A 21002-nucleotide genomic window follows, 5' to 3' on the forward strand; every position below is an offset into this window, starting at 1 on the left:
CATCCTAAGAGGAGACATCGTGTGCTCACTTACCTGTAGGAGCAGGTTCCACTGTTCATTCACAGTGTCCTAATGATTATGTCTAGCTTTCTTTTGAACTCTTCCACACTGTTGCTGTTTACAACTTCGGGTGGCAGTTTTATTCCATGGGTTACATATCTTGTATTTAATGAAGATCCCACAATGGGATGCGTTGTATCTCTTCAGTTCTAGTTCATTATTTCTTGTCTGGTTTTTGTTTAATGTAATCATTCAAAGAAAAATATGGAAAATCTGAAGAGAGAGAGAGAGAGAGAGAGAGAGAGAATTTTTTTTACCATTTTTCTATTCCTAATGACGAATACGCTTTATACGCAATTCATCCATAACAGTTCATCCATTTGGTACTACTCCATTTATTAGAGGTACACAAATGTTACAGGAGTTTTGTACAGTTAAATCGTACAATAAAACCGTTAATAGTTCTAGCGAATTTATATCTGCCGTCCTTAGAGCAAATTAAAAGAAATCTTTGTACCTCTCGATGAGAGATAGAGAGAGAGAGAGAGAGACCGAACGGTTAGTGTGGTTTAATGCAACAAGACCGCTTCCACTAAACACTTGCCAACCCGTTTCTCGTCTCCTCTCTCTCTCTCCTCAAGAAACTTTTCAGAGTTTAAAATGTTGTGAAATATCTTGTTGAACTGAATCCCACTAAAGGCTGGCTCTCTCTCTCTCTCTCTCTCTCTCTCTCTCTCTCTCTCTCTCTCTCTCTCTCGAAAATGCTGTCAAATATCTAGTTGAACTAAGTCTCTCTCTCTCTCTCTCTCAAATGCTGTTAAATATCTAGTTGAACTAAGTCTCTCTCTCTCTCTCAAATGCTGTTAAATATCTAGTTGAAACTTAAAGTGTCTCTCTCTTCTCTTCTTCTCTCTCTCTTCTCTCTCTCTCTCTCTCTCTCTCTCTCTCTCTCTCGAAAATGCTCTGCTTTTAAATATTCTAAGTGAAACTAAGTCCCCTCCGAACAGAGCTCTCTCTCTCTCTTCTCCTCTCTTCTCTCTCTCTCTCTCTCTCCTCTCTCTCTCTCTCTCATTACGAGGTACAAAGCTCTCTTAAATTGCCTAGAAACTGCAAACTGCCTAGAAGCTGTTTGGCCAAAATGTCGAATAGGACAGACTGTCTCCTCGGACTTTATTGCTGCTTAGACTTTGTTTTCCAGTTTTTCCAATGTTTTGCCAAGCGCCTCAGCGGTGTGGTTGGTATGGTATTAGCGTCCCACCTCGGTGGTCGCGGGTTCGATTCTCGGCCATTCCATTGAGGAGTGAGAGATGTGTATTTCTGGTGATAGAAGTTCACTGTCGACGTGGTTCGGAAGTCAAGTAAAGCCGTTGGTCCCGTTGCTGAATAACCACTGGTTCCATGCAACGTAAAAGCACCATACAAACAAACAAAGTTTTGCCATTAGGGCGGAATTCCCCACTGTAGCGGATTCGGCTCTGCCTCCCTTGGAGGCCGGAGGCATGTAAAATAGGCTTGTGCCCAGCAGAGAGAGAGAGAGAGAGAGAGAGAGAGAGAGAGAGAGAGAGAGAGAGAGAGAGAGAGAGAGAGAGAGAGAACGGTTAGCGAGGTTTAAAGTAAGGAAACATTTTACTGGATTCTAAACAGAGAGAGAGAGAGATCGGTTAGTGGGATTTAATTGAACTAAATGTTTTACAGCTTTTTAAAGTGTGAAAGTCAGAGAGAGAGAAAGAGAGAGAGAGAAACTTTGGTACATGGTAAACAGATTCCGAAAGGAATGGTCACCCTAGAAGTAAGGATGAGAGAGCGAGAGAGGAGAGAGAGGAGAGAGACGAGAGAGAGAGAGAGAGAGAGAGAGAGAGAGAGAGAGAGAGAGAGAGAGACTTTGGTACATGGTAAACAGATTCCGAAAGGAATGGTCATCCTAGAAGTAAGGATGAGAGAGAGAGAGAGAGAGCGGGGTTTAGTTCAACGCAATATATTACAGCATTTTAAACAAAGTCCTTGAGAGAGCGAGAGATATTTACACCTTAATGTATGTTCTTGCATGGCTCCTTTAATTCATGAACACTTTAAAAGAATGTATGGGAATTTTTTTTATACAATTTTTACTAAACAATCAGCCACCTACACAAGTCTGATTAACATCTCGGAAAGATAATATGGAAACGCTTCGTCTTCAACTTAAAAATGATACAGGTCTTGTGAAACTCGTACAGAAAGAAGAGCTTGGCTATAGAAAGTTATTGTGACTACAGACTTTGGCTTTCTTTCGTAAGCCTGAGAAAGGTTGTCCTAAAGTTATATAGATATATATATATATATATATATATATTATATATATCTATATATATAGATATATATATATATATATATATATATAGATATATCTATATAGATTATATATATATATATATATATAGAATATATAGTATACTATAGATATATCTATATATATTATATATATATATATATATATATATATAGTATATATATAGATATATCTATATATATCATATATATATATATAATCTATAATATATATATAAATATATGTAAAAGTTGTATTAAAAATTTAATACATTGCTTACATAAGTTTGGACTTTATATATATATATATATATATATATCTATATATATATATAATATATATATATATATATATATATATAGATATATATTATAGAATATATATATATAATATATAATTATAATATTATATATATCTATATATATATCGATATAATATATATAGATATATTATATTTCTATATATATATATATATATATATATTATCTATATAGGATATATCTATATAGATTATATATATATATATATATATATATAGATTTATATATCATATATCTTAATTATACATAGATAGATATATATAATATATTAGATATATATAGAGTTTTTTTAGAATATATATATTAATATTCTATATATAGGAGATATATAGATATCTATATATATATATATTTTACAGATATATAGATATATATCAATATATATATATATGATATATAGATATATTAATATATAGATATGATAGATATATATATAGATATATAGATATATATATAGTCTAGATATATATAGATCTGATATAGATAATATATAGATAGATATATATATATATATATAGCGATATCGAGAGAATTATATTATGATAGATATACATGATATAATAGAGAGAGAATATATATATCTATATCTGATATAGATATATATATATAGTCTATATATATATATATATTATATATATCTATCTATATATATATCATAATATATATATATAGATATATATAGGTTCTTATCTATATAGTATATATAATATATGATATCTATCTATATCTATATATATATATATATATAATGTATTTATTTATTTGCAGATCAGAATATCTAAGCTTTTAGTTACTCATAAAGTAATAAAAATCGAATAATCAGTAGCTCAGTTAACTAGGAAGTTACAACATATCTTGGTAGGTTTTTTTTTTAACAAGATAAAAATACCCATGCCTAACACTGTGATAGTAATTGCTTCATAGCAAAGAAAGATAAAGGAAAGGAGAACCCATTTTCGAGAAGTTCGGGAGCAAGGAGGCTTTCGCGCCACTGTTGGAGGCGCCTATGCTCGTGGCTGTTCTAGAATCGGCAGGAGTGTTGTGGATCTCGTCGGGACGTGAGAAACGCCGCAATTTCTGATGCAATACCTCGTCTAGATTCATCTAAGAAGTTCTAGAAATCCCTGGAGTCGGTGACGTTCGCCGTAGGTTCCGCCCCCAGAGTGCCGTATAAATACGACGAACGAACTTTGGAGAGCAGTGATCGTAGAAGAAGGAAGAGATCGTAAGAGAGAGATCACCAGTTAGTAAGAGCCACAGATCAGATTATCAGTGAGAGATCAGCAGCAGTGATCGTCAGTGAGAGACTAGAGACGAAGGAACCGACGAAGTATCTATCAAAAGAAGAGTTGTTCGAGAGTTGGTCGGATATTGGTCTAGTCGTCTTCAGGAGTGGACAGCCGTGTTTTCTCGACGTCGAGCAGACTTCAGAGAAGAAAAGGTCCTGCTACAGGTTTTGGGGAATTCCTGCCTTTCAAGTAGACTAGTTTCGGCAATACGGAGTCAAGAGGACGACTGCAATTGCCGCTCTACATTTATGAAGCCAGCGCATCGAATTGCCAAATTGACTAGCAAGTATTTTAATTGCCTCACTGTTTCCCTAGTTCATGCAGTGTAAGATTCTATCTTTTTATGTAAATAGGAGATACCATTCTGCATTTACCTTTGTTAGTAAGCTTGTAAATAAGCCTTTGTTGTGTTAGTGTTTCTTTCTATATTCGTATCCCCAGCTTCAACTGTTTGTGTAGATAATTTTTTTTTATTATTTCATATCGAACCTAAAGCGGACCTCTCTCAGAGGCCGTAACATTGTGTCGACCTTTAACCAGGATATTTCGACACCGTAACATTGTCTCTGAGATCTCAGAGTCCGTAACAAACACCTGGATCTCTCTCTCTCTCTCTCTCTCTCTCTCTCTCTCTCTCTCTCTCTCTCGGTCGAGATACCATGTGTTCTTCAGTTAAGAAGTATTCTTATCCTCTTCAAAAAGTTTAAACTTGTTGCAGCCAGCCACCGAAAAATAATGATGAAGTTTAAAAACAAGTATATATAGAACATTTCGCAAATGTTTCGCGACGCTATCAAGATGATAAAACGATGCACGTAATAGGGTTTGTATGTTAGGAGGAAGTTGAGAGGAGAGGTGGTTTCGGTGAAGCAATAATTGGAAATAGTTGCCTGTTTCATAAGCGAGGTTTAATGAAATAGTAAACAAAGCTTTTGTTATTTAAAAGGCAAATTAATAGTCGAAAAGGCTTCGTTCTTTAAAAGGCAAATAGATAGTCGATAAGGTTTCCTTCTTTAAAAGGCAAATAGTCGATAAGCCTGCGTTCTTTAAAAGGCAAATAGATAGTCGATAAGGCTTCGTTCTTTAAAAGGCAAATAGATAGTAGACAAGGCATCGTTCTTTAAAAGGCAAATATATTAGTAACGATCAGTCTTCGTTCTTTTAAAAAAGGCAATAGATAGTCGATAATTGCTTTTCCCCCGTTCTTTTTAAAAGGCAAATAATTGGGTTCGAAACAATGCTTCGTTTTTTCCTTTAGCAGGAAAGAATGGTCGATAAGGGGGCTTCGTTTTCTTTTAAAACAAAAGGTCAAAATTTAGATAGTCGATAAGGCTTCGTTCTTTAAAAGGCCAAATAGATAGATAGGACAAGGCACGTTCTTTAAAAAAGGAAAATAGATAGTCGATAAGGCTTCGTTCTTTAATTTTTTTAAAAAGCAAATCAGTATAGTCGTAAGGCCTCGTTCTTTTTAAGAAAGGCAAATAGATAGCGACAATGCTTCGTTTTATAAAAAGGCAAATCGATAGGTCGATACGGCTTCGTTCTTTAAAAGTCAAATAGATAGTCGACAAGGCTTCGTTTTTTAAAAGCCAAATAGATAGTCGATAAGGCTTTGTTCTTTAAAAGGTAAATAGATAGTCGATAAGGCTTCGTTCTTTAAAAGCCAAATAGATAGTCAATAAGGCTTCGTTCTTTAAAAGGCAAATAGATAGTCGATAAGGCTTCGTTCTTTAAAAGCCAAATAGAGTGTCGATAAGGCTTAGTTCTTTAAAAGGCAAATAGATAGTCGACAAGGCTTCGTTCTTTAAAAGGCAAATAGATAGTCGATAAGGCTTCGTTCTTTAAAAGGCAAATAGATAGTTGACAAGGCTTCGTTCTTTAAAAGGCAAATAGATAGTCGATAGGACTGTGTTCTTTAAAAGGCAAATAGATAGTTGATAGGACTGCATTCTTTAAAAGGCAAATAGATAGTCAGCAAGGCTTCATTCTTTAAAAGGCAAATAGTCTACAAAGCTTCGTTCTTTTAAAAGTAAATAGATGGTCTACAAGGCTTCTTTCTTTAAGTGGCAGATATACAGTCAACAAGGCTTCGTTTTTTTAAAAGCAGATAGTTGGTGCACACAGCTTTGTTCTTTAAAAGGCAAATAGATAGTCGACAAGGCTTTGTTCTTTAAAAGGCAAATAGATAGTTGATAAGGCTTAGTTCTTTAAAAGGCAAATAGATAGTTGATAAGGCTTAGTTCTTTAAAAGGCAAATAGATAGTTGACAAGGCTTTGTTCTTTAAAAGGCAAATAGATAGTCGACAAGGCTTTGTTCTTCAAAAGGCAAATAGATAGTCGACAAGGCTTTGTTCTTTAAAAGGCAAATAGATAGTCGACAAGGCTTTGTTCTTTAAAAGGCAAATAGATAGTCGACAAGGCTATGTTCTTTAAAAGGCAAATAGATAGTCGACAAGACTTTGTTCTTTAAAAGGCAAAAAGATAGTCGACAAGGCTTTGTTCTTTAAAAGGCAAAAAAATAGTAGATAAGGATTCGCTCTTTTAAAAGTAAATAGACAGCCTAAAACGCTTCGCTTTCTTAACAAGCTAATATTGATGGATTAGTAAAATAAAAAAGATAAATAAAGTGTGACTTTTATTTATTTTTTTTTTTTTGCCTCTCGAAACCCGATGTTATAGGGAGGAAAATTATAAGAGCAGAAACATCCACTTCCCCTCACCCCCACACTTAAGGATTCACCACAGATATCTCCTACCCACCTCCCCCCTCGCCCCAGATTTCAAGAGTAAACATAAGACGTTCGAATGAAGCGAAAAGACGACGACCTAATCGGTCAGGAAGTTGGTGGTATTAGTCTAGGAGCCAAATGCCTCTATCTGTTAAAATAAGGGATTTACCCTACGCGGTGAGCCCCTTACGTTTTGATGTATTTATAAGATAGATTAACATATAGCACACCATAATCGGGACGGCGCTTAAAAATCTGGCCCTCCGAACACCAAATGATTGCCATAAATAGCTCTCTAAATATCTTATTCGCGTTGGCCACTTTTAATTAAATCTTATGACATATGATTGTTTGTTTATATTTTCACGTAATATTCTGGTAAAATGACCTTGACACATTAAAGATGGAAATGATATACCAAAAAATTACACCTATAGGCTTTTGGATCCTTTTTTAAATGAAACAATTGATGACTTTGTGAAAACTCACCGAAAAATTCCTACATCTTTGTTAAATATTCAAGCTGCAATTCGTAAAATATCGTAGCTAAGATAAGAAAAATGTACCCAAATTTTTAAAATTTACTAGAAATTTTATATAAAAAAACACCTGTTAATCTAAACTATCGGTCAAGTTTGATATTTGAATAAAACTTGGCCCAACCTCAAAGATATTCATATAGCACCAACTTACAAAAAGCATTATAAATAGTATAGTATGCCTTTAAATAATACTGTTTTCTCTCATAACTAAAAATTAAATCAGATGTAAGGGATATGAAAACAATACAAAAAGAGTAGATTTGATTCCTATAAAGTCTCATGTGACCAACCATTGACCGTAACTCCAACCAGTCTTTACAATTTAGTTACACTTCTGCTTTCTGATGCAATTCGAGATAATGTAGGTAAAAATGAACTTCTTGTAACTCCTCAAGATATTCATGAAAGTGTTTTAAACATCTCACAAGACATTGTGTCTGCCGTAACTGGTTTGCATACACCCAAGCATGTTGGTTTAGCTGAATATGTGTATCCTAAAACTAGGAGCAAAGATAATGCTTAGTTGTTTAGGATTGTGTATTAGTTACAGTGAGCTCCAAAGGGTCTTAGGAACTGTAGAGGCTGAAGTTGATGAACAAACAAATGAGGAAAATATATTTATTCCTGCAAATATAGTTTCAGGTAAGCTCAATCACTTTGCAACTGACAATTTAGATTTCTCTGAATGTACACTTGATAGCTCTAGTACACATATGACAAGCATGGTTATGTACCAGCCAGGGATGCTGGAAGGCCATGTATTTGGCAAGGTATCTGTGAATATAAGACACAGGCATACCACACATAGAGAGTATTATGACACTTCCATAATGTCAATAAACTCAGTCCATTTTTAAAGAAGTTGAAGCGTGAGCTGTTCCCAGAAAAGGCCAACAGCTTGATACTGGGCTCACAATCAGATACCCCAAGTATTAATTAATCTCTGTTCGAAGTTACTCCGACTTTGTCCTAGTTAACATCTTGAGGTAGAAGTTGATTGCCTTGATGGAAAATTTTTCATGCTAGGCTGAATCATAAACACAGCAATTGGGCACTGCCCCTTCATACCCAATTCACCAACTCAACCAGCAGTTGTAGCAGAAGCAGTGAAAATATGCATGAAAACCAGCAAAAAAGTTGGGGAGGAGACATATTGTTATTACCCAAGATGAATCTAATCATGAGATTATTTACACACACCACAAAAATGCACCAGATGAATACGAAAACCTGATTCTTAGGCTAGGGTGCTTCCATTTTTTAACAAACTATCTAGGAGCAATTGGAAAGCTTATGTAGGGTTCAAGTTTGAAAGAACTGTTTGTCTTCAGCAATGTACTGAAAGATGGCACAGCAGAAAAAGTCCTCTCTGGTAAAGCAATTAACGCCCACATGCTTGTGTATGAGGCGCTGGAAGCCCTTAGGTTTGACCCATTTGAACATTGGGTGATTGAAGAAGGAATCAGTATGGATGCAATGGCAGAAATGCGTGACTTAATGTCCTCACTGAGCAGGGAACTAAAAGAGGGTGCTCCCTTAATACGAACAGTGCACAAACTTCAAAAACTTCTACCATATTTTCAAATTTTTATAGACCAGTTTGAATCTTGTAAAATGTACAGCAAGACCTACCAGTTTTGGTGTAACTACTTACATATGATAGAAATCCTACTGTTATACATTCATGCAGAGAGGAGCGGTGAATGGCAGGAGCAATTATCAGCAACTGCCGAAATGGCTGAGTATATAGCAGCTGCTGATCATACCAAATACGTTAAAGCAGTAATGTGTTATCTAGATGAAATGGGCAATCTTCAAACTGAGGCTCCTGATATTTATGAGGCATAAATATCAGGAACGTGGATACTTTACTGTGAAATGGAGAATTTAATGCAATTTGGACAGATATGGCACTGGAATGTTCACAGAACTGATGCAAAAGGTAGGTCTGGCCAAGCAGGATTAAAGGGAATAACAATAATCAAGAATGCACAAACCAGGTGGTTTAAAACTACCTTTTTCAGCTGCAATATCAACTTCAATTAGGGTAATGGCACATATGCCCAAGAAGAGTTTCATTATGAAGGCAGCACTGGAACAAAGAAACGACAATGTAACTCACGTGATCACATTATATCAGCCATTGAGAGTGGCCAGATTATTCACCCATTTGTATATGGCAAAACGCGTCCTGTCCATAGCTGATGGCAGTGTGGCAACAGAACAAATCAGTCGTGATTTAAAAAAAAAACATGGAAAAAAGCATTAGCAGAGTTTATAAGTACGTACTGGTAAAGTTAGAAACTTAATCTTCATACATTCAAAGCTATACCACCGTGCACAATGCCAATAACACAAAAGAGGAAGGTAAATGAACTTGTAAATGAGATAGTGTACTTGAAACGAATGGTGATGGAACTAGAAAGAGATAGTCACTCTGTGGAACTGAACGCGTCATGTAATGGGAATGTACTAAGAACAAGGAATAAATCACCAGTTTTAGGAATGTTGAAAAAAACATACAATCTGACTGAGTGGTCTCCAGATATAGCAGAATGGAAGAGCAAGTCTGGCATTGCAGTGGATGCTATGGCACTGGTATGCACATAAATGCCATTCAACAATGAGCAAGGAGTTACATGTACCTGCCGTATCCTTAGTGCTGTTGTGAGAGGAAGCAATTATAGTGAAATACACATGGTTGCAGATAGGTATGATGGGAACATGGGAAGTGGAATCCGTTTGAAAGATGCCAGTGGATGTTAGGATGGACGAGGACATTCACAAATGGAGCTTAGTATCAGTAGTAGTCATGTCATAAGAAATTGGGATAGCATTCTTGCAAGTAACATAAGTGAGGCTCATTTGTTACAATTTTTTTATGAACAGTAGACAAATCTGGCCCATATCATTCCAGATGGTGTAACTGTAGTCTTGACTGGTGGGTTTGAAAATAATCAAGAGGTTAGAACAGTGAGAAACAGAACTATAAGTCTGAAGGAAAAGGACAAGGATAATGATATCAGGAATTTGGTATCATCTACACAAAAAGAAACTGACACCCGTTCATTCATGTCTATAGCAGCCTGTTCAAGAGTTGTAATTAAGATGTTTAAGAGTTGTAATTAAGGCATCTGATTAAGACATTGTGGTGATAAGTGTATATGTTTATGATTACTTAGCAGCAGGAAGCTTGAAGGAACTATACATGCAAACAATAGACTATTTCATCCCTATTCATCAGACCATTGAGGTCATAGATGCTGATGAGGCAAGGATGCTTCCCTTAGTACATGCCCTAAGTGGGTGGAATACTACTAGCTTCTTTTGTGGTAAAAGCAGGAAAACTTTCTATGCTGCAACATATATTCATAAAACTGATCTAGCAAGAATCTGCTTCCAGTTGGAAAACGATAACATCAGTACCTCTTTAATTGACCAAATAATTACAGTGACAAAGTCAGCCACTATTGCTTCCTACCATCCACAGGAATTTAGCGATCTCAATGCACTTAAGACATCACTTATATGCTAGGAAGAACATTAAATTATTACCACCTACAGATGATACTTTTCACCAACATGTTTTAGTGACCATCTTCCAAACATGTGTTTGGGTAAAAGCCATCCCGACTCACCCATCTCTTCCATCACCACTCGAATTTGCCTAGATGATGCTACCGAGTGGTGCAGTACATCCTGTAGTGATGACAAAAGATTCACTGCCATCATCAATGCAAAGCACACTATTCTGCAATTGCAAACAGATGTGCTTGATAAACTGCTCTTGTAGTCATAAGCAAATGCAATGTGAAGTAGCTTGTCCATGCCGTGGGGACATTAGCATGTGTGTGCGTAAGCAGATGGACATATCAAATGATGATGATGCTTAGAGTTTCTCCAACCACAGATATTTAATAATTGATATATTATTTGTTGTCTTGCTAACTAGTGTATATATATATATATATATATATATATATATATATATATGCGTGTGTCTTTTTTTATTATTTGTTTCTTGTTCTTATGTGCCACGATACAAGTGTATAACATTATACATCATATCACAGTTGAATTGACTGATCATTTTGTTTAGTGAAGATGGAAATTACGGATTTTGAGGTAGCATTCAGTTTTGACCAAATAATACAGTTATTATTCATGTGAAATAATACCTCTTTATATGTATACAATCCTTGACAAATTGTGCAAATTTTGAACAATTTTCTATAATTTACATATAATACTTTGTGAATTACAGCTAAATCTTTGAGGAGTAATATATAACTTTTTTCGGTAAATTGGGAGGAAGATTTGTTCTGCATATGATAAAAGCAGTTTAAATGTAAATATATTTTATTCTACTATATACTGTCACAAAGCACATTGCCTCATGGTTATCTTACCAAAATATTAAGTGGCTACTTGAACAAACAAGAAAATGGCATAGCAGATAATCAGAGTACCCAGCGCTACTGAGATAGATTTATATATGGCTCTATTTATGGCAATATCGAGATGTTCGAAAGGTCAGATTTTCAAGAGCCGTCCTGATTATGGTGTGGGACACACTAATCTATCATAAAAATGCATAAGCTCATAAGGGGCTCACTGTGTAGGGTAAATCTCAATTTTGGTGACTGGCTCCTCAACTATATTAGGAGGCCGTATTAAAGTCAAGGGACTTGAGATTCTAGATTGCGAACGAAAAGTCTTACAATTACAGTTTCATTTTATGAATTATTTTTTTTCCATTTGCCAATTGCTTTTGCTCTACCTCAGACGGCATGTGCCTGAGGTCAACAGGTATGTATAGGTTAAATAGCACAAATCAGTTACTTAGTTTTTTCAGTAATCACAAAAAAAAAATATATATATATATTAGGATGAATAGCTGATCAAATCACTTCCCAGTTGCAAAAGGCTCTATTGATATTCCGCTTTGAAATATGTACGTGTAAATAATATCGAAGACAGAAATATATAGAAAATAGAAAGGTGTCAGTTACTTAGCTTTTTTTTAATAATCACACACACAAAAAAAAAAATAGTATGAATAGCTGACCAGACCAATTCCAATTACAAAATGCTCTGTTGAAATCCCACTTTGAAATCCCTGAAAATAATATCGAAGACAAAAAAGTATATCTTAGTTTTACCAGACCACTGAGCTCATTAACAGCTCTCCTATGGCTGGCCCGAAGGATTACATATTTTTACATGGCTAGGAACCCATTGGTTACCTAGCAACAGAACCTACAGCTTATTGTGGGATCCGAACCACATTACATAGAGAAATGAATTTCTATTACCAGAAATAAATTCCTCTGTTTTCGCGTTGGCCAAGCCGAGAATCGAACTCGGACCACCAGATTGGTAGCCGTGTAATATCGAAGACAGAAATATATAGAAAATAACAAGGTGAAACCAAAGAGTCATTTTGGTTTCTCACGGAGGAGATAAAAAGTTCTCTTGGCTTTGGACGGGAATTCGTCTTGTAATTTAGCATATTCAAGGCCAATTTAGATTTCATTGCAATTGCATATTTCCCAAAATTTTCTTCTTTCTTCCTTTCTCTTTTCCTCTTCGGACGGGAAAGACGATCGAAGTTAGTCAGAGGAGGAGGAATAAGTTTGCAATGAGCATGTTTTGAACTTATTAGGGCTATCCGTACAAAAATATACTTGGTAATATATTATATATATATTGGATATATATATATATATTATATACTATATATATAATATATAAATATGTGTGTGTGTGTATGTATGCATGAATGTCAGGTAATTATCTCTGACATCTCTTCTTAAAGACGTTTCATATGATTTTTGTCATTCGTTCGTACTTTTGTCACGGACCACGGACAAGATTTAGTGATGTTAATAACAGGTAAATCTATTTTTGTTAGACATTAAATTTTTTGTATACTAACTAAAGATAGAAGTTGCTTGTCAAAATAACGAATTTTCTAAAAAAAAAAAAAAAAAAAAAACTATATTTAGGCTCATTTTTGTCACCATATTCTCAGTGTATAATATGCAAGAGATATGTCACTGGGATACATTTCTTCTCAATTTTTGTTTCCTTCATATAATACGTATATGCAGTTGGATTATTAAATTTCATTTTTGTACTTGGCTGTTATTTTTATTATGTCTGTACCATTATAGATGTATATATATGTGTGTGTTTATGTACACAAATATTATATATATATATATATATATATATATATATATATATATATATATATATATATATATATGAGTGTAATATGTATGTATACATACATATATAATCTATATATGTATATATATATATATATATATATATCTATATTTATATATATCTATATGTATATATATAATTATATATATATATATATATACATATATATATATATATATATATATATATATCTATATATAGGTCTATATATATAGGTATATATATATAGGTATAAGCCACGAGGGAAAATAAATAACGGAGTATCTGCGAGATCTTTCGATGTTCAAACGTCCTTTACTTAGCAGATGGACTGACTTTACATGAGGAAATGACAATACAAGAAGATTCGTATAACTGACAGATAGGGATTTTAAAGAGATTAGTACCTAGAATCCGACACACCTGGAAGATGAGTAACCTTCCCAAACAAGCAAAAACATGGGTACAATTAAAAGTTTATGACAATCTGCTCAGACACAAGGACAAGACAATTAAAGGATTATTATAGGTGACAGCTATTCAGAACTTTGGTAAACAAAAACATATTCACAATACATATTAAACATACATATACAATGAAGATATCTCTAAGGCAACTAATTTTTATTTAAGTCTGTAATTATGTCTTTGAGGTCATAAGATGAAATTTCCGAAAAGATGTTATTTGTTTTCAAGTGACATTACATAGTATGTATGATCTTTGCCATTTTAAAGCAAAGTTGCATAAATATTGGGAAGGGCGTCTTACCTTGTGATATTAAATCTGAAAATCGGGGCATTAATTATTCATATGAAAATTACTCATCAAAATCACAACATGAAACATCAAATAACCATGAATTAAAGGGAAAGTGACAATTTAAAAAAGTACTAGGTGCTTTTTGATTTAATATTTTACCTGTAATTCATAGTGTTTTTTTTTTTGTGGTTTTGGTGAGCATTTTGCTTCTGAATATGTAATATTTCGACTTTCTGTACTAATACCAATACCCTCTCAAGCAGTTAACCAGCAGTTACCTTACTCTTGGAGAGCAGACTGTCGTTGAAGAAGTGGAACTGTAGATGCGTCTTAATGACCCTACGACGCTCATCAGCCTTGGCCAACTGCAACATGATACCCTCGTCGACCTGATGCCCGGGGCACTTCTCCTGGAATGCCGCGATTAGGGGCGAGTAGTCGCTGCTGCTTGGAGGGTGCAAGAAATCCTGGGAATTGGAAAGAAGAAAAAAGGTTTAAAGTATATCTTAGTTTCACCAGACCACTGAGCTGATGAACAGCTCTCCTATAAAGGGCTGGCCCGAAGGATTATATTTTTTAACGTGGCTAGGAACCAATTGGTTACCTGGCAACGGGACCTACAGCTTATTGTGGGACCTGAACCACATTATATCGAGAAAGGAATTTCTAATCACCAGAAGTACATTCCTCGGATTCCATGTTGGCAGAGTGGGGAATTGAACTCGCGACTACCGAATCGGCAGGCTAGCATGTTAACCACTCCTTCAGATAAGAACGTTGAATTGGAGAGGGGGAGGATTTAATTTTCTTGGGAGATTTCGTGGATTTATTCAATTATTATTACTATTATATTAGTAAATGAAGTCTATTCACATGGAACAAGCACACAAAAGGGCCATTTTCTTGAAATTCAACCTCCCACACTGCAGCGGTAACTGATCATGATACAGAGCCACTGAATTTTCATTGCCCTACGGGAGACACGAACCCGCGACATCTGAGTGGCGTACCACGACACTAACCACCAGTATACCAGCTGACCAACATAGATAGTAGTAGCATTTTAAGTAAGATTTTATTGAGGAATGTCAACACTCATGTAGAGGAATAAATAAATAAATCAGTCATTGGATCACCCAGTCAATAAAAAAATAAATAAATAAATAAACTAAATCACTTATTGGACCAGCCAGTCTGTAAATGAAATAATAAATAAGTAAATAAATAAATAAATAAATAGAAAACTAAATCACTCATTGGATCATCCAGTCAGTAAACAAATAAATAAATAAATAAATAAATAGAAAACTAAATCACTTATTAGATCAGCCAGTCAGTAAATAAATAAATAAATAAATAAATAAATAAATATAGAGAACTAAATTACTTATTAGATCAGCCAGTCAGTAAATAAATAAATAAATAAATAAGTAGTAAGTAAGTAAGTAAGTAAGTAAGTAAGTGAATAAATAAACAGAAACCTGAGAACGCTCACCAGATCGAAGAAGTAAGACCTGGCATTGATGGCGGAGGTCTCCATGGTGGCGAGGCTGTCGAAGTGGGTCATAGCCCACAGGATCTCACCCATCCACACCGTCCCGCTCTTCGGGAATGTCGCCACCACCACGTCCTCGCTCCCGAACTCGAAGTCGTGGAAGTTCCTCGCCAGTCTGACGAATCTGCCGACGAGAGGAGGAGTAGTAGTGGTAGGTGTTGTAGTGGTAGTAGTAGCAGTAACAGTGGTAGTAGTGGCAATAATATGTAGTAGTAGTGGTAGCAATAGAAGTAGTAATAATAGTGGCAGAAGTAGTAGTAGTAGTGGTAATGGTAGTAGTGGTAGAAGTGGCAGTAGTATTAGTGGTAGTGGTAGTAGTAGTAGTAGTGGTGGTGGTGGTAGTGATAGGAGTGGCAGTAGTAGTAGGTAGTAGTAGTAGTGATAGTAGTAGTAATGGTAGTGGTAGAAGTGGCAGTAGTAGCAGTGGTAGTGGTAGTAGCAGTAGTGGTGGTGATAGTGGTAGGAGTGGAAGTAGTAGTAGTGGTAGTAGTAGTGGTGATAGTGGTAGAAGTGGGAGTAGTAGTAGTGGTAGTAGCAGTAGTGGTAGTAGTAATAATAGTGGTAGAGGTAGTAGTAATAGTAGTGGTAGTAATAATTATAGCAATCACCTGGATGACATTCGGGATAATTTATGAGGGATGCATCAGAAAACTCTTATTTTAAAGCAACCAAACTTTCACCCAGTATCTCTTTCTATTCTTAGCACGGCTCTTTATTTTGACGCAGATTATATCACAAATTGCCATAGCTTCCAGGTCCAATTTGCCTACCAGAAACCTACCGCACCTAAGGTGGCCTGAGGTGTCCGTCCCAGTTACTTAAATAAAAGTAGCCTTAGGCCTATGACCGTGATTAGACCATTCAAGTTGCTCTTCCCGTCTGCCTACCTCTAACCTAATAACTTAACACATAAAAAGTGCACCGCAGGCATTACTCTAGGTTCGCCCTTAGCTGCAACCCCTTTCATTCCTCTTACTGTGCCTTCACTGATATTCTCGCTCTTCCATCTTACTTTCCACTCTCTCCTAACGGTTGTTTCATAGTACCACTGCGATATTTCGCTCCTGTTACACCTTTAAGCCCTTTATTCTCAATATATTTTCAGCGCTGAATGATCTCAAAGGTCCCAGCGTTCCGCATGGTCTAAACTTTTTATTCCATTTCACTATATTCCACTGAACATAAAAGTGGTTGGAGAATTTCATCACTAACGTGAAAGGAAGCAGAATTCCTCCTGGGGAACACCTGACGAGCCGCTTCTCCCCGCTGGCCCTTCGAATCGTCATCTTGGAGAGCTCCTCCTCGCTCAGCTCCTCAAATTTTATGGGGAGTTCTTGGGAGCTCATGGCGGAGGCAGTGTCTGGAAGGAATGAGAGATATCTGACTGGTGGGTTTGAAGGGATATAGATAATTTATTTGAATAGAAATATATATATATATATATATATATATATATATATATATATATATATATATATATATATATATATATATATAGTATATATATTGATAATATATAGAGGCGCGAGCACAACGGCTTTATCATAAAGATAATAGGAATTCAATGAAGAATAGATAACATTTGGATGAGTTCAGACTGCAATTATATATATATATATATATATATATATATATATATTTATATATATATCTATATAAGTTTGATGTATGTTGAGTGCATTTATGTAAGATTTTAATATATATTTTGATAATTGTCTTTGGTTTGCAACTAATCCGTTTTTTGACCAGAGCATAATTGCTTGACAGCAACGTTATTTTAGATTATGGAACAGGCCTATTAGTTGGAAATATAAATAACAAAAGATTGGAGTGAAAAATGGGTTGTATTAAGACTCAAGAGCCATAAGAATGATTTTTGAAAAAATGTTATTTCGATAACTGCGTTTAAGTCTCTTGATAAAGCAAGCGATTACACACACACGCACACACACACACACACACACACTAAGAGAGAGAGAAAGTATCTTGATAATACAAGCGATTAACTCACACACACACACACACACAAAGAGAGAGAGAGAGAGAGAGAGAGAGAGAGAGAGAGAGAGAGAGAGAGAGAGAGAGATTGTAATTATCGTACGATACAACACGGTAGGTCTAGTGTATAGCCAGTGTACGGAAAATAAACTTGTGTGGATCCCCACTTATATTACGGTCGTTAATGGATACACTCTAGTGACATAGGCTACATAAATCCATAAGTGAACTCACCTAAATCCAGAACGTAAGTTATATACACACCTTATTATTTCACTCCCGTTCTATTAAAAATCACTAATATCTTGTACCGTCACACCTTGGTAAGTCTGAACTGTATTTGTGATCGAGAAAGTCACTCGGGACTTTTCTAGAAAACTACAAAATAAATAACTCAACAGAAAAGAATTCAAACGTTCATCTATCGTAGAGTAGGGTCCAGGAACCAATCAAAATCAAGCTTGATCGAGCTTACGCTCAGCGAGGAAGTGACGTGAATTTCATGTCATGCCTTACAAGAGACGGCTGCGGAACGTTGCGAGATGCCGCTGTTTGATGCGACCATTTTTCTATTCGATTATACAAAATTGTTATTTTGGCAAGCATGAACTCATTATTATGATTTATTAGGTATTAATGTAATCGTCTGATCATTTTCCAGTTCACCTGAGTGCTGTGTTCATTTAAATTTATTAAATGGTCACGTGAGCAGATCGGATTTCCCGGAACAGTTGCCAGTTACCCTTGTGTTGATATCTACGGTCGGTTGTATATGCCTAACTCTTTTTTTTTGTTGTTTTAGCCATTATTTATCATTTTATGCCATAATATTTCGAAACAATTGGCTCACTGGTATTGTTAAGTGTTTTGTAAGTTCAGAGCCGTAATATTCTACAGGTATAATCTATGGGTTACCCATAGATAACTGAAGGGACTTCGTGTCATGGAAAATTATATCTTAATCAAAATAGGAATGAAATGATTTTTGTATGTTCACGTTAACATTGAATCATCAAAGAAAGACTTATCTAAATAGAATCCTTTGTATGTCCCATTGATTTCTGAGAGCAAATGAATCTACGGGAGGCAGATGTATGTAAATTATTTAGAACATTTTTTTAAAATCTTTTTGGATTTTACACCATTCTAGCTCAGGCTTCGATAGGTCTAGTATATTGCCTTGTTATTGATTTCTGTATCGTTTGAGATGTGTTCACTATTAAATCTGTAGGTTTTGAGCGCTCGTGTCTTTCCTGTGATTTATCTTCCACAAGTCACCTCCTATCATTAGATACTGTTATTAACCACTATTATTTACTAACCAAATACTCCCCTTCCCCCACCACAAAATATTCGGGAGAACCATTAGAAAATGCAATGAATACAATTCCAGACCTTTAGGGGTGAAATCAAAATGGTTATTTAACTGGTCAGTCCAAAGCTACCAGCTCTTGTAAAGAGTTGTCAGTATAATTTTTCTGATAGGCTATTAAGAAATGTGTAACTTGTTCTATGGAATATGAGCTCTCAGTCTCATACTACGAATTTAAGAGATAACCAATAACGGGGAAAATTTATATTTGACCATGACCATAAATCAGCCAGTTGCTGCTAAAGACAACGGTAAATATTTCGATACAGTAATTACAACATTAAAATTTACAAAAACGTCAGTGATGTAACCTCCCTTCCACAGATCTGCTTTACACAAACACGCGCGCACACTTGTCTGCTAAGTTTAACTCGAAAGAGAGGCAAAATTAGTTTCATGTTATGATTACAGAAAGCACTCTACAGATTAAACCATAATCTTATCGTTCATTTTGAAATCACAACGATAAGATAACGTCTTAATGTGCCTTTGTCTTCGTGGACAACAAGGTTTTTTTTTCTTTTCTTGTGTGGATCTTGAAATACAGTAAGATTCATTCCTCTCTCTCTCTCCTCTGTTTATATTTACTAGGCCTATCAAAAGGGCTCCTCTCTCTCTCTCCCTCTTCTGTTTATATTCACTAGGCCTATCAAAAGGGCTTCTCTCTCTCTCCCTCTTCTGTTTGCATTTACTAGGCCTATCAAAAGGGCTTCTGCATTCTTCTTATTTCCCCCACCCGCCTCTCTATCTCTCAGTTCCTCGCTGGACTATACTCTGTTTTTTTCCATCTGTCCATCCGCCTGTGGTGTTTTCGCATGGTAACACTGCGTCCCGGGCTTTAAATAGTTACGCTATATATAACTTTTAGATAAATAGAAGGATATCTGGGTGTACATTTGCAACTGAAAAGTGTTTTAATAAATTACTGTATGCTAATTACACCGTTAATATTCGAAATAGGATATTATTATTAATGTTGAATATAAGCTGAATGTAACTATCTAAAGCCCGGGACGCAGTGTTACCATACACAAACATCACAGGTGAATGGACAGATAAAAAAAAAAAAAAAAAAAAAAAAAAAGTATAGACGGTTGCGTCCTCGCCTACCGATCTGGTAGCTGGAGTTCGCTCCCAGCTGCAGCCAGCACGGAACCAGAGGTATGTATTTCTGGTGATTAGAAATTCATTTCTCGATATAATGTGGTTCGGATCCCACAATAAGCTATAGTTCCCGTTGCTCAGTAACCAATTGGTTCCTAGGAACGTAAATACAAAAATTTTTTCAACTGCAGTATGGTCTGAGCATTTATTCATACCACTCACTCCCAGACTCATTTTACTTGTTGTTGCCATTTAAAATGTGCATATAAATTTTCACACGTTTGTAACACTGATGATCTACGGAAAAAACCACGCCGCTTTTAGACTTGCCCTAGGCCAGCCTCTCTCACCACTGGTCACTATTTATTATACAGAATGAAATGGAATCTTTATCTTGAGCTTTGGGATGGTACAACGTCTCGATCCTGACTTATATGACCGACAATTTTGACTGCATGGAAACGTTAGTGACATATGTAAATAATATAGATAAATTGTATCATATCTGAGCGTGAAATATCACATGTAACCTTTTTGAATTTCAGGAAGAAATACACGTTAGAGAATGTATTAAAAAAACGCAACTTTCAGTGAGTGTTGCCATTTTGTGTTTTTCATTTCGTGTTTTTATCTGTTATCGGCAACCTTCGCTAATCAGTATATCTTTCCAATTGTCTGTCAGCAATCTGTTAAGATATCCTCTTCATTTACTGATTAAAGCGTAGGGTAGGAAGCATAATTGTTTAAGAACGCCTTTTGTTTGTCTAATTTCATTGGCTTACGGCTTATCAATCACAGGTGTACAAATTCAA

The 21002-nt window shown here is 35.4% G+C and overlaps 1 protein-coding gene across 5 annotated transcripts in view; it reads right to left on the reverse strand.

The window, feature by feature from the left end:
* Positions 1-19470, reverse strand: part of LOC135203090 (sulfotransferase 1E1-like) — a 51873-nt gene extending 32403 nt beyond the window's left edge. The window contains exons 1-5 of one of the 5 annotated variants that reach the window (XM_064232713.1): positions 19398-19470; positions 17949-18283; positions 16929-17076; positions 15657-15840; positions 14440-14628 (exon numbers count right to left, since the gene is read on the reverse strand). In XM_064232713.1, the coding sequence (XP_064088783.1) occupies positions 14440-14628; positions 15657-15840; positions 16929-17062 (507 nt within the window). In that variant the 5' untranslated portion in view covers positions 17063-17076; positions 17949-18283; positions 19398-19470. The other 4 variants (XM_064232712.1, XM_064232708.1, XM_064232710.1 and 1 more) reach the window with 4 other exon arrangements.
* Positions 19471-21002: the final 1532 nt, after the last annotated feature.

The sequence above is a fragment of the Macrobrachium nipponense genome, chromosome 33 (genome assembly GCF_015104395.2).
Source record: "Macrobrachium nipponense isolate FS-2020 chromosome 33, ASM1510439v2, whole genome shotgun sequence".
Taxonomy (NCBI): domain Eukaryota; kingdom Metazoa; phylum Arthropoda; class Malacostraca; order Decapoda; family Palaemonidae; genus Macrobrachium; species Macrobrachium nipponense.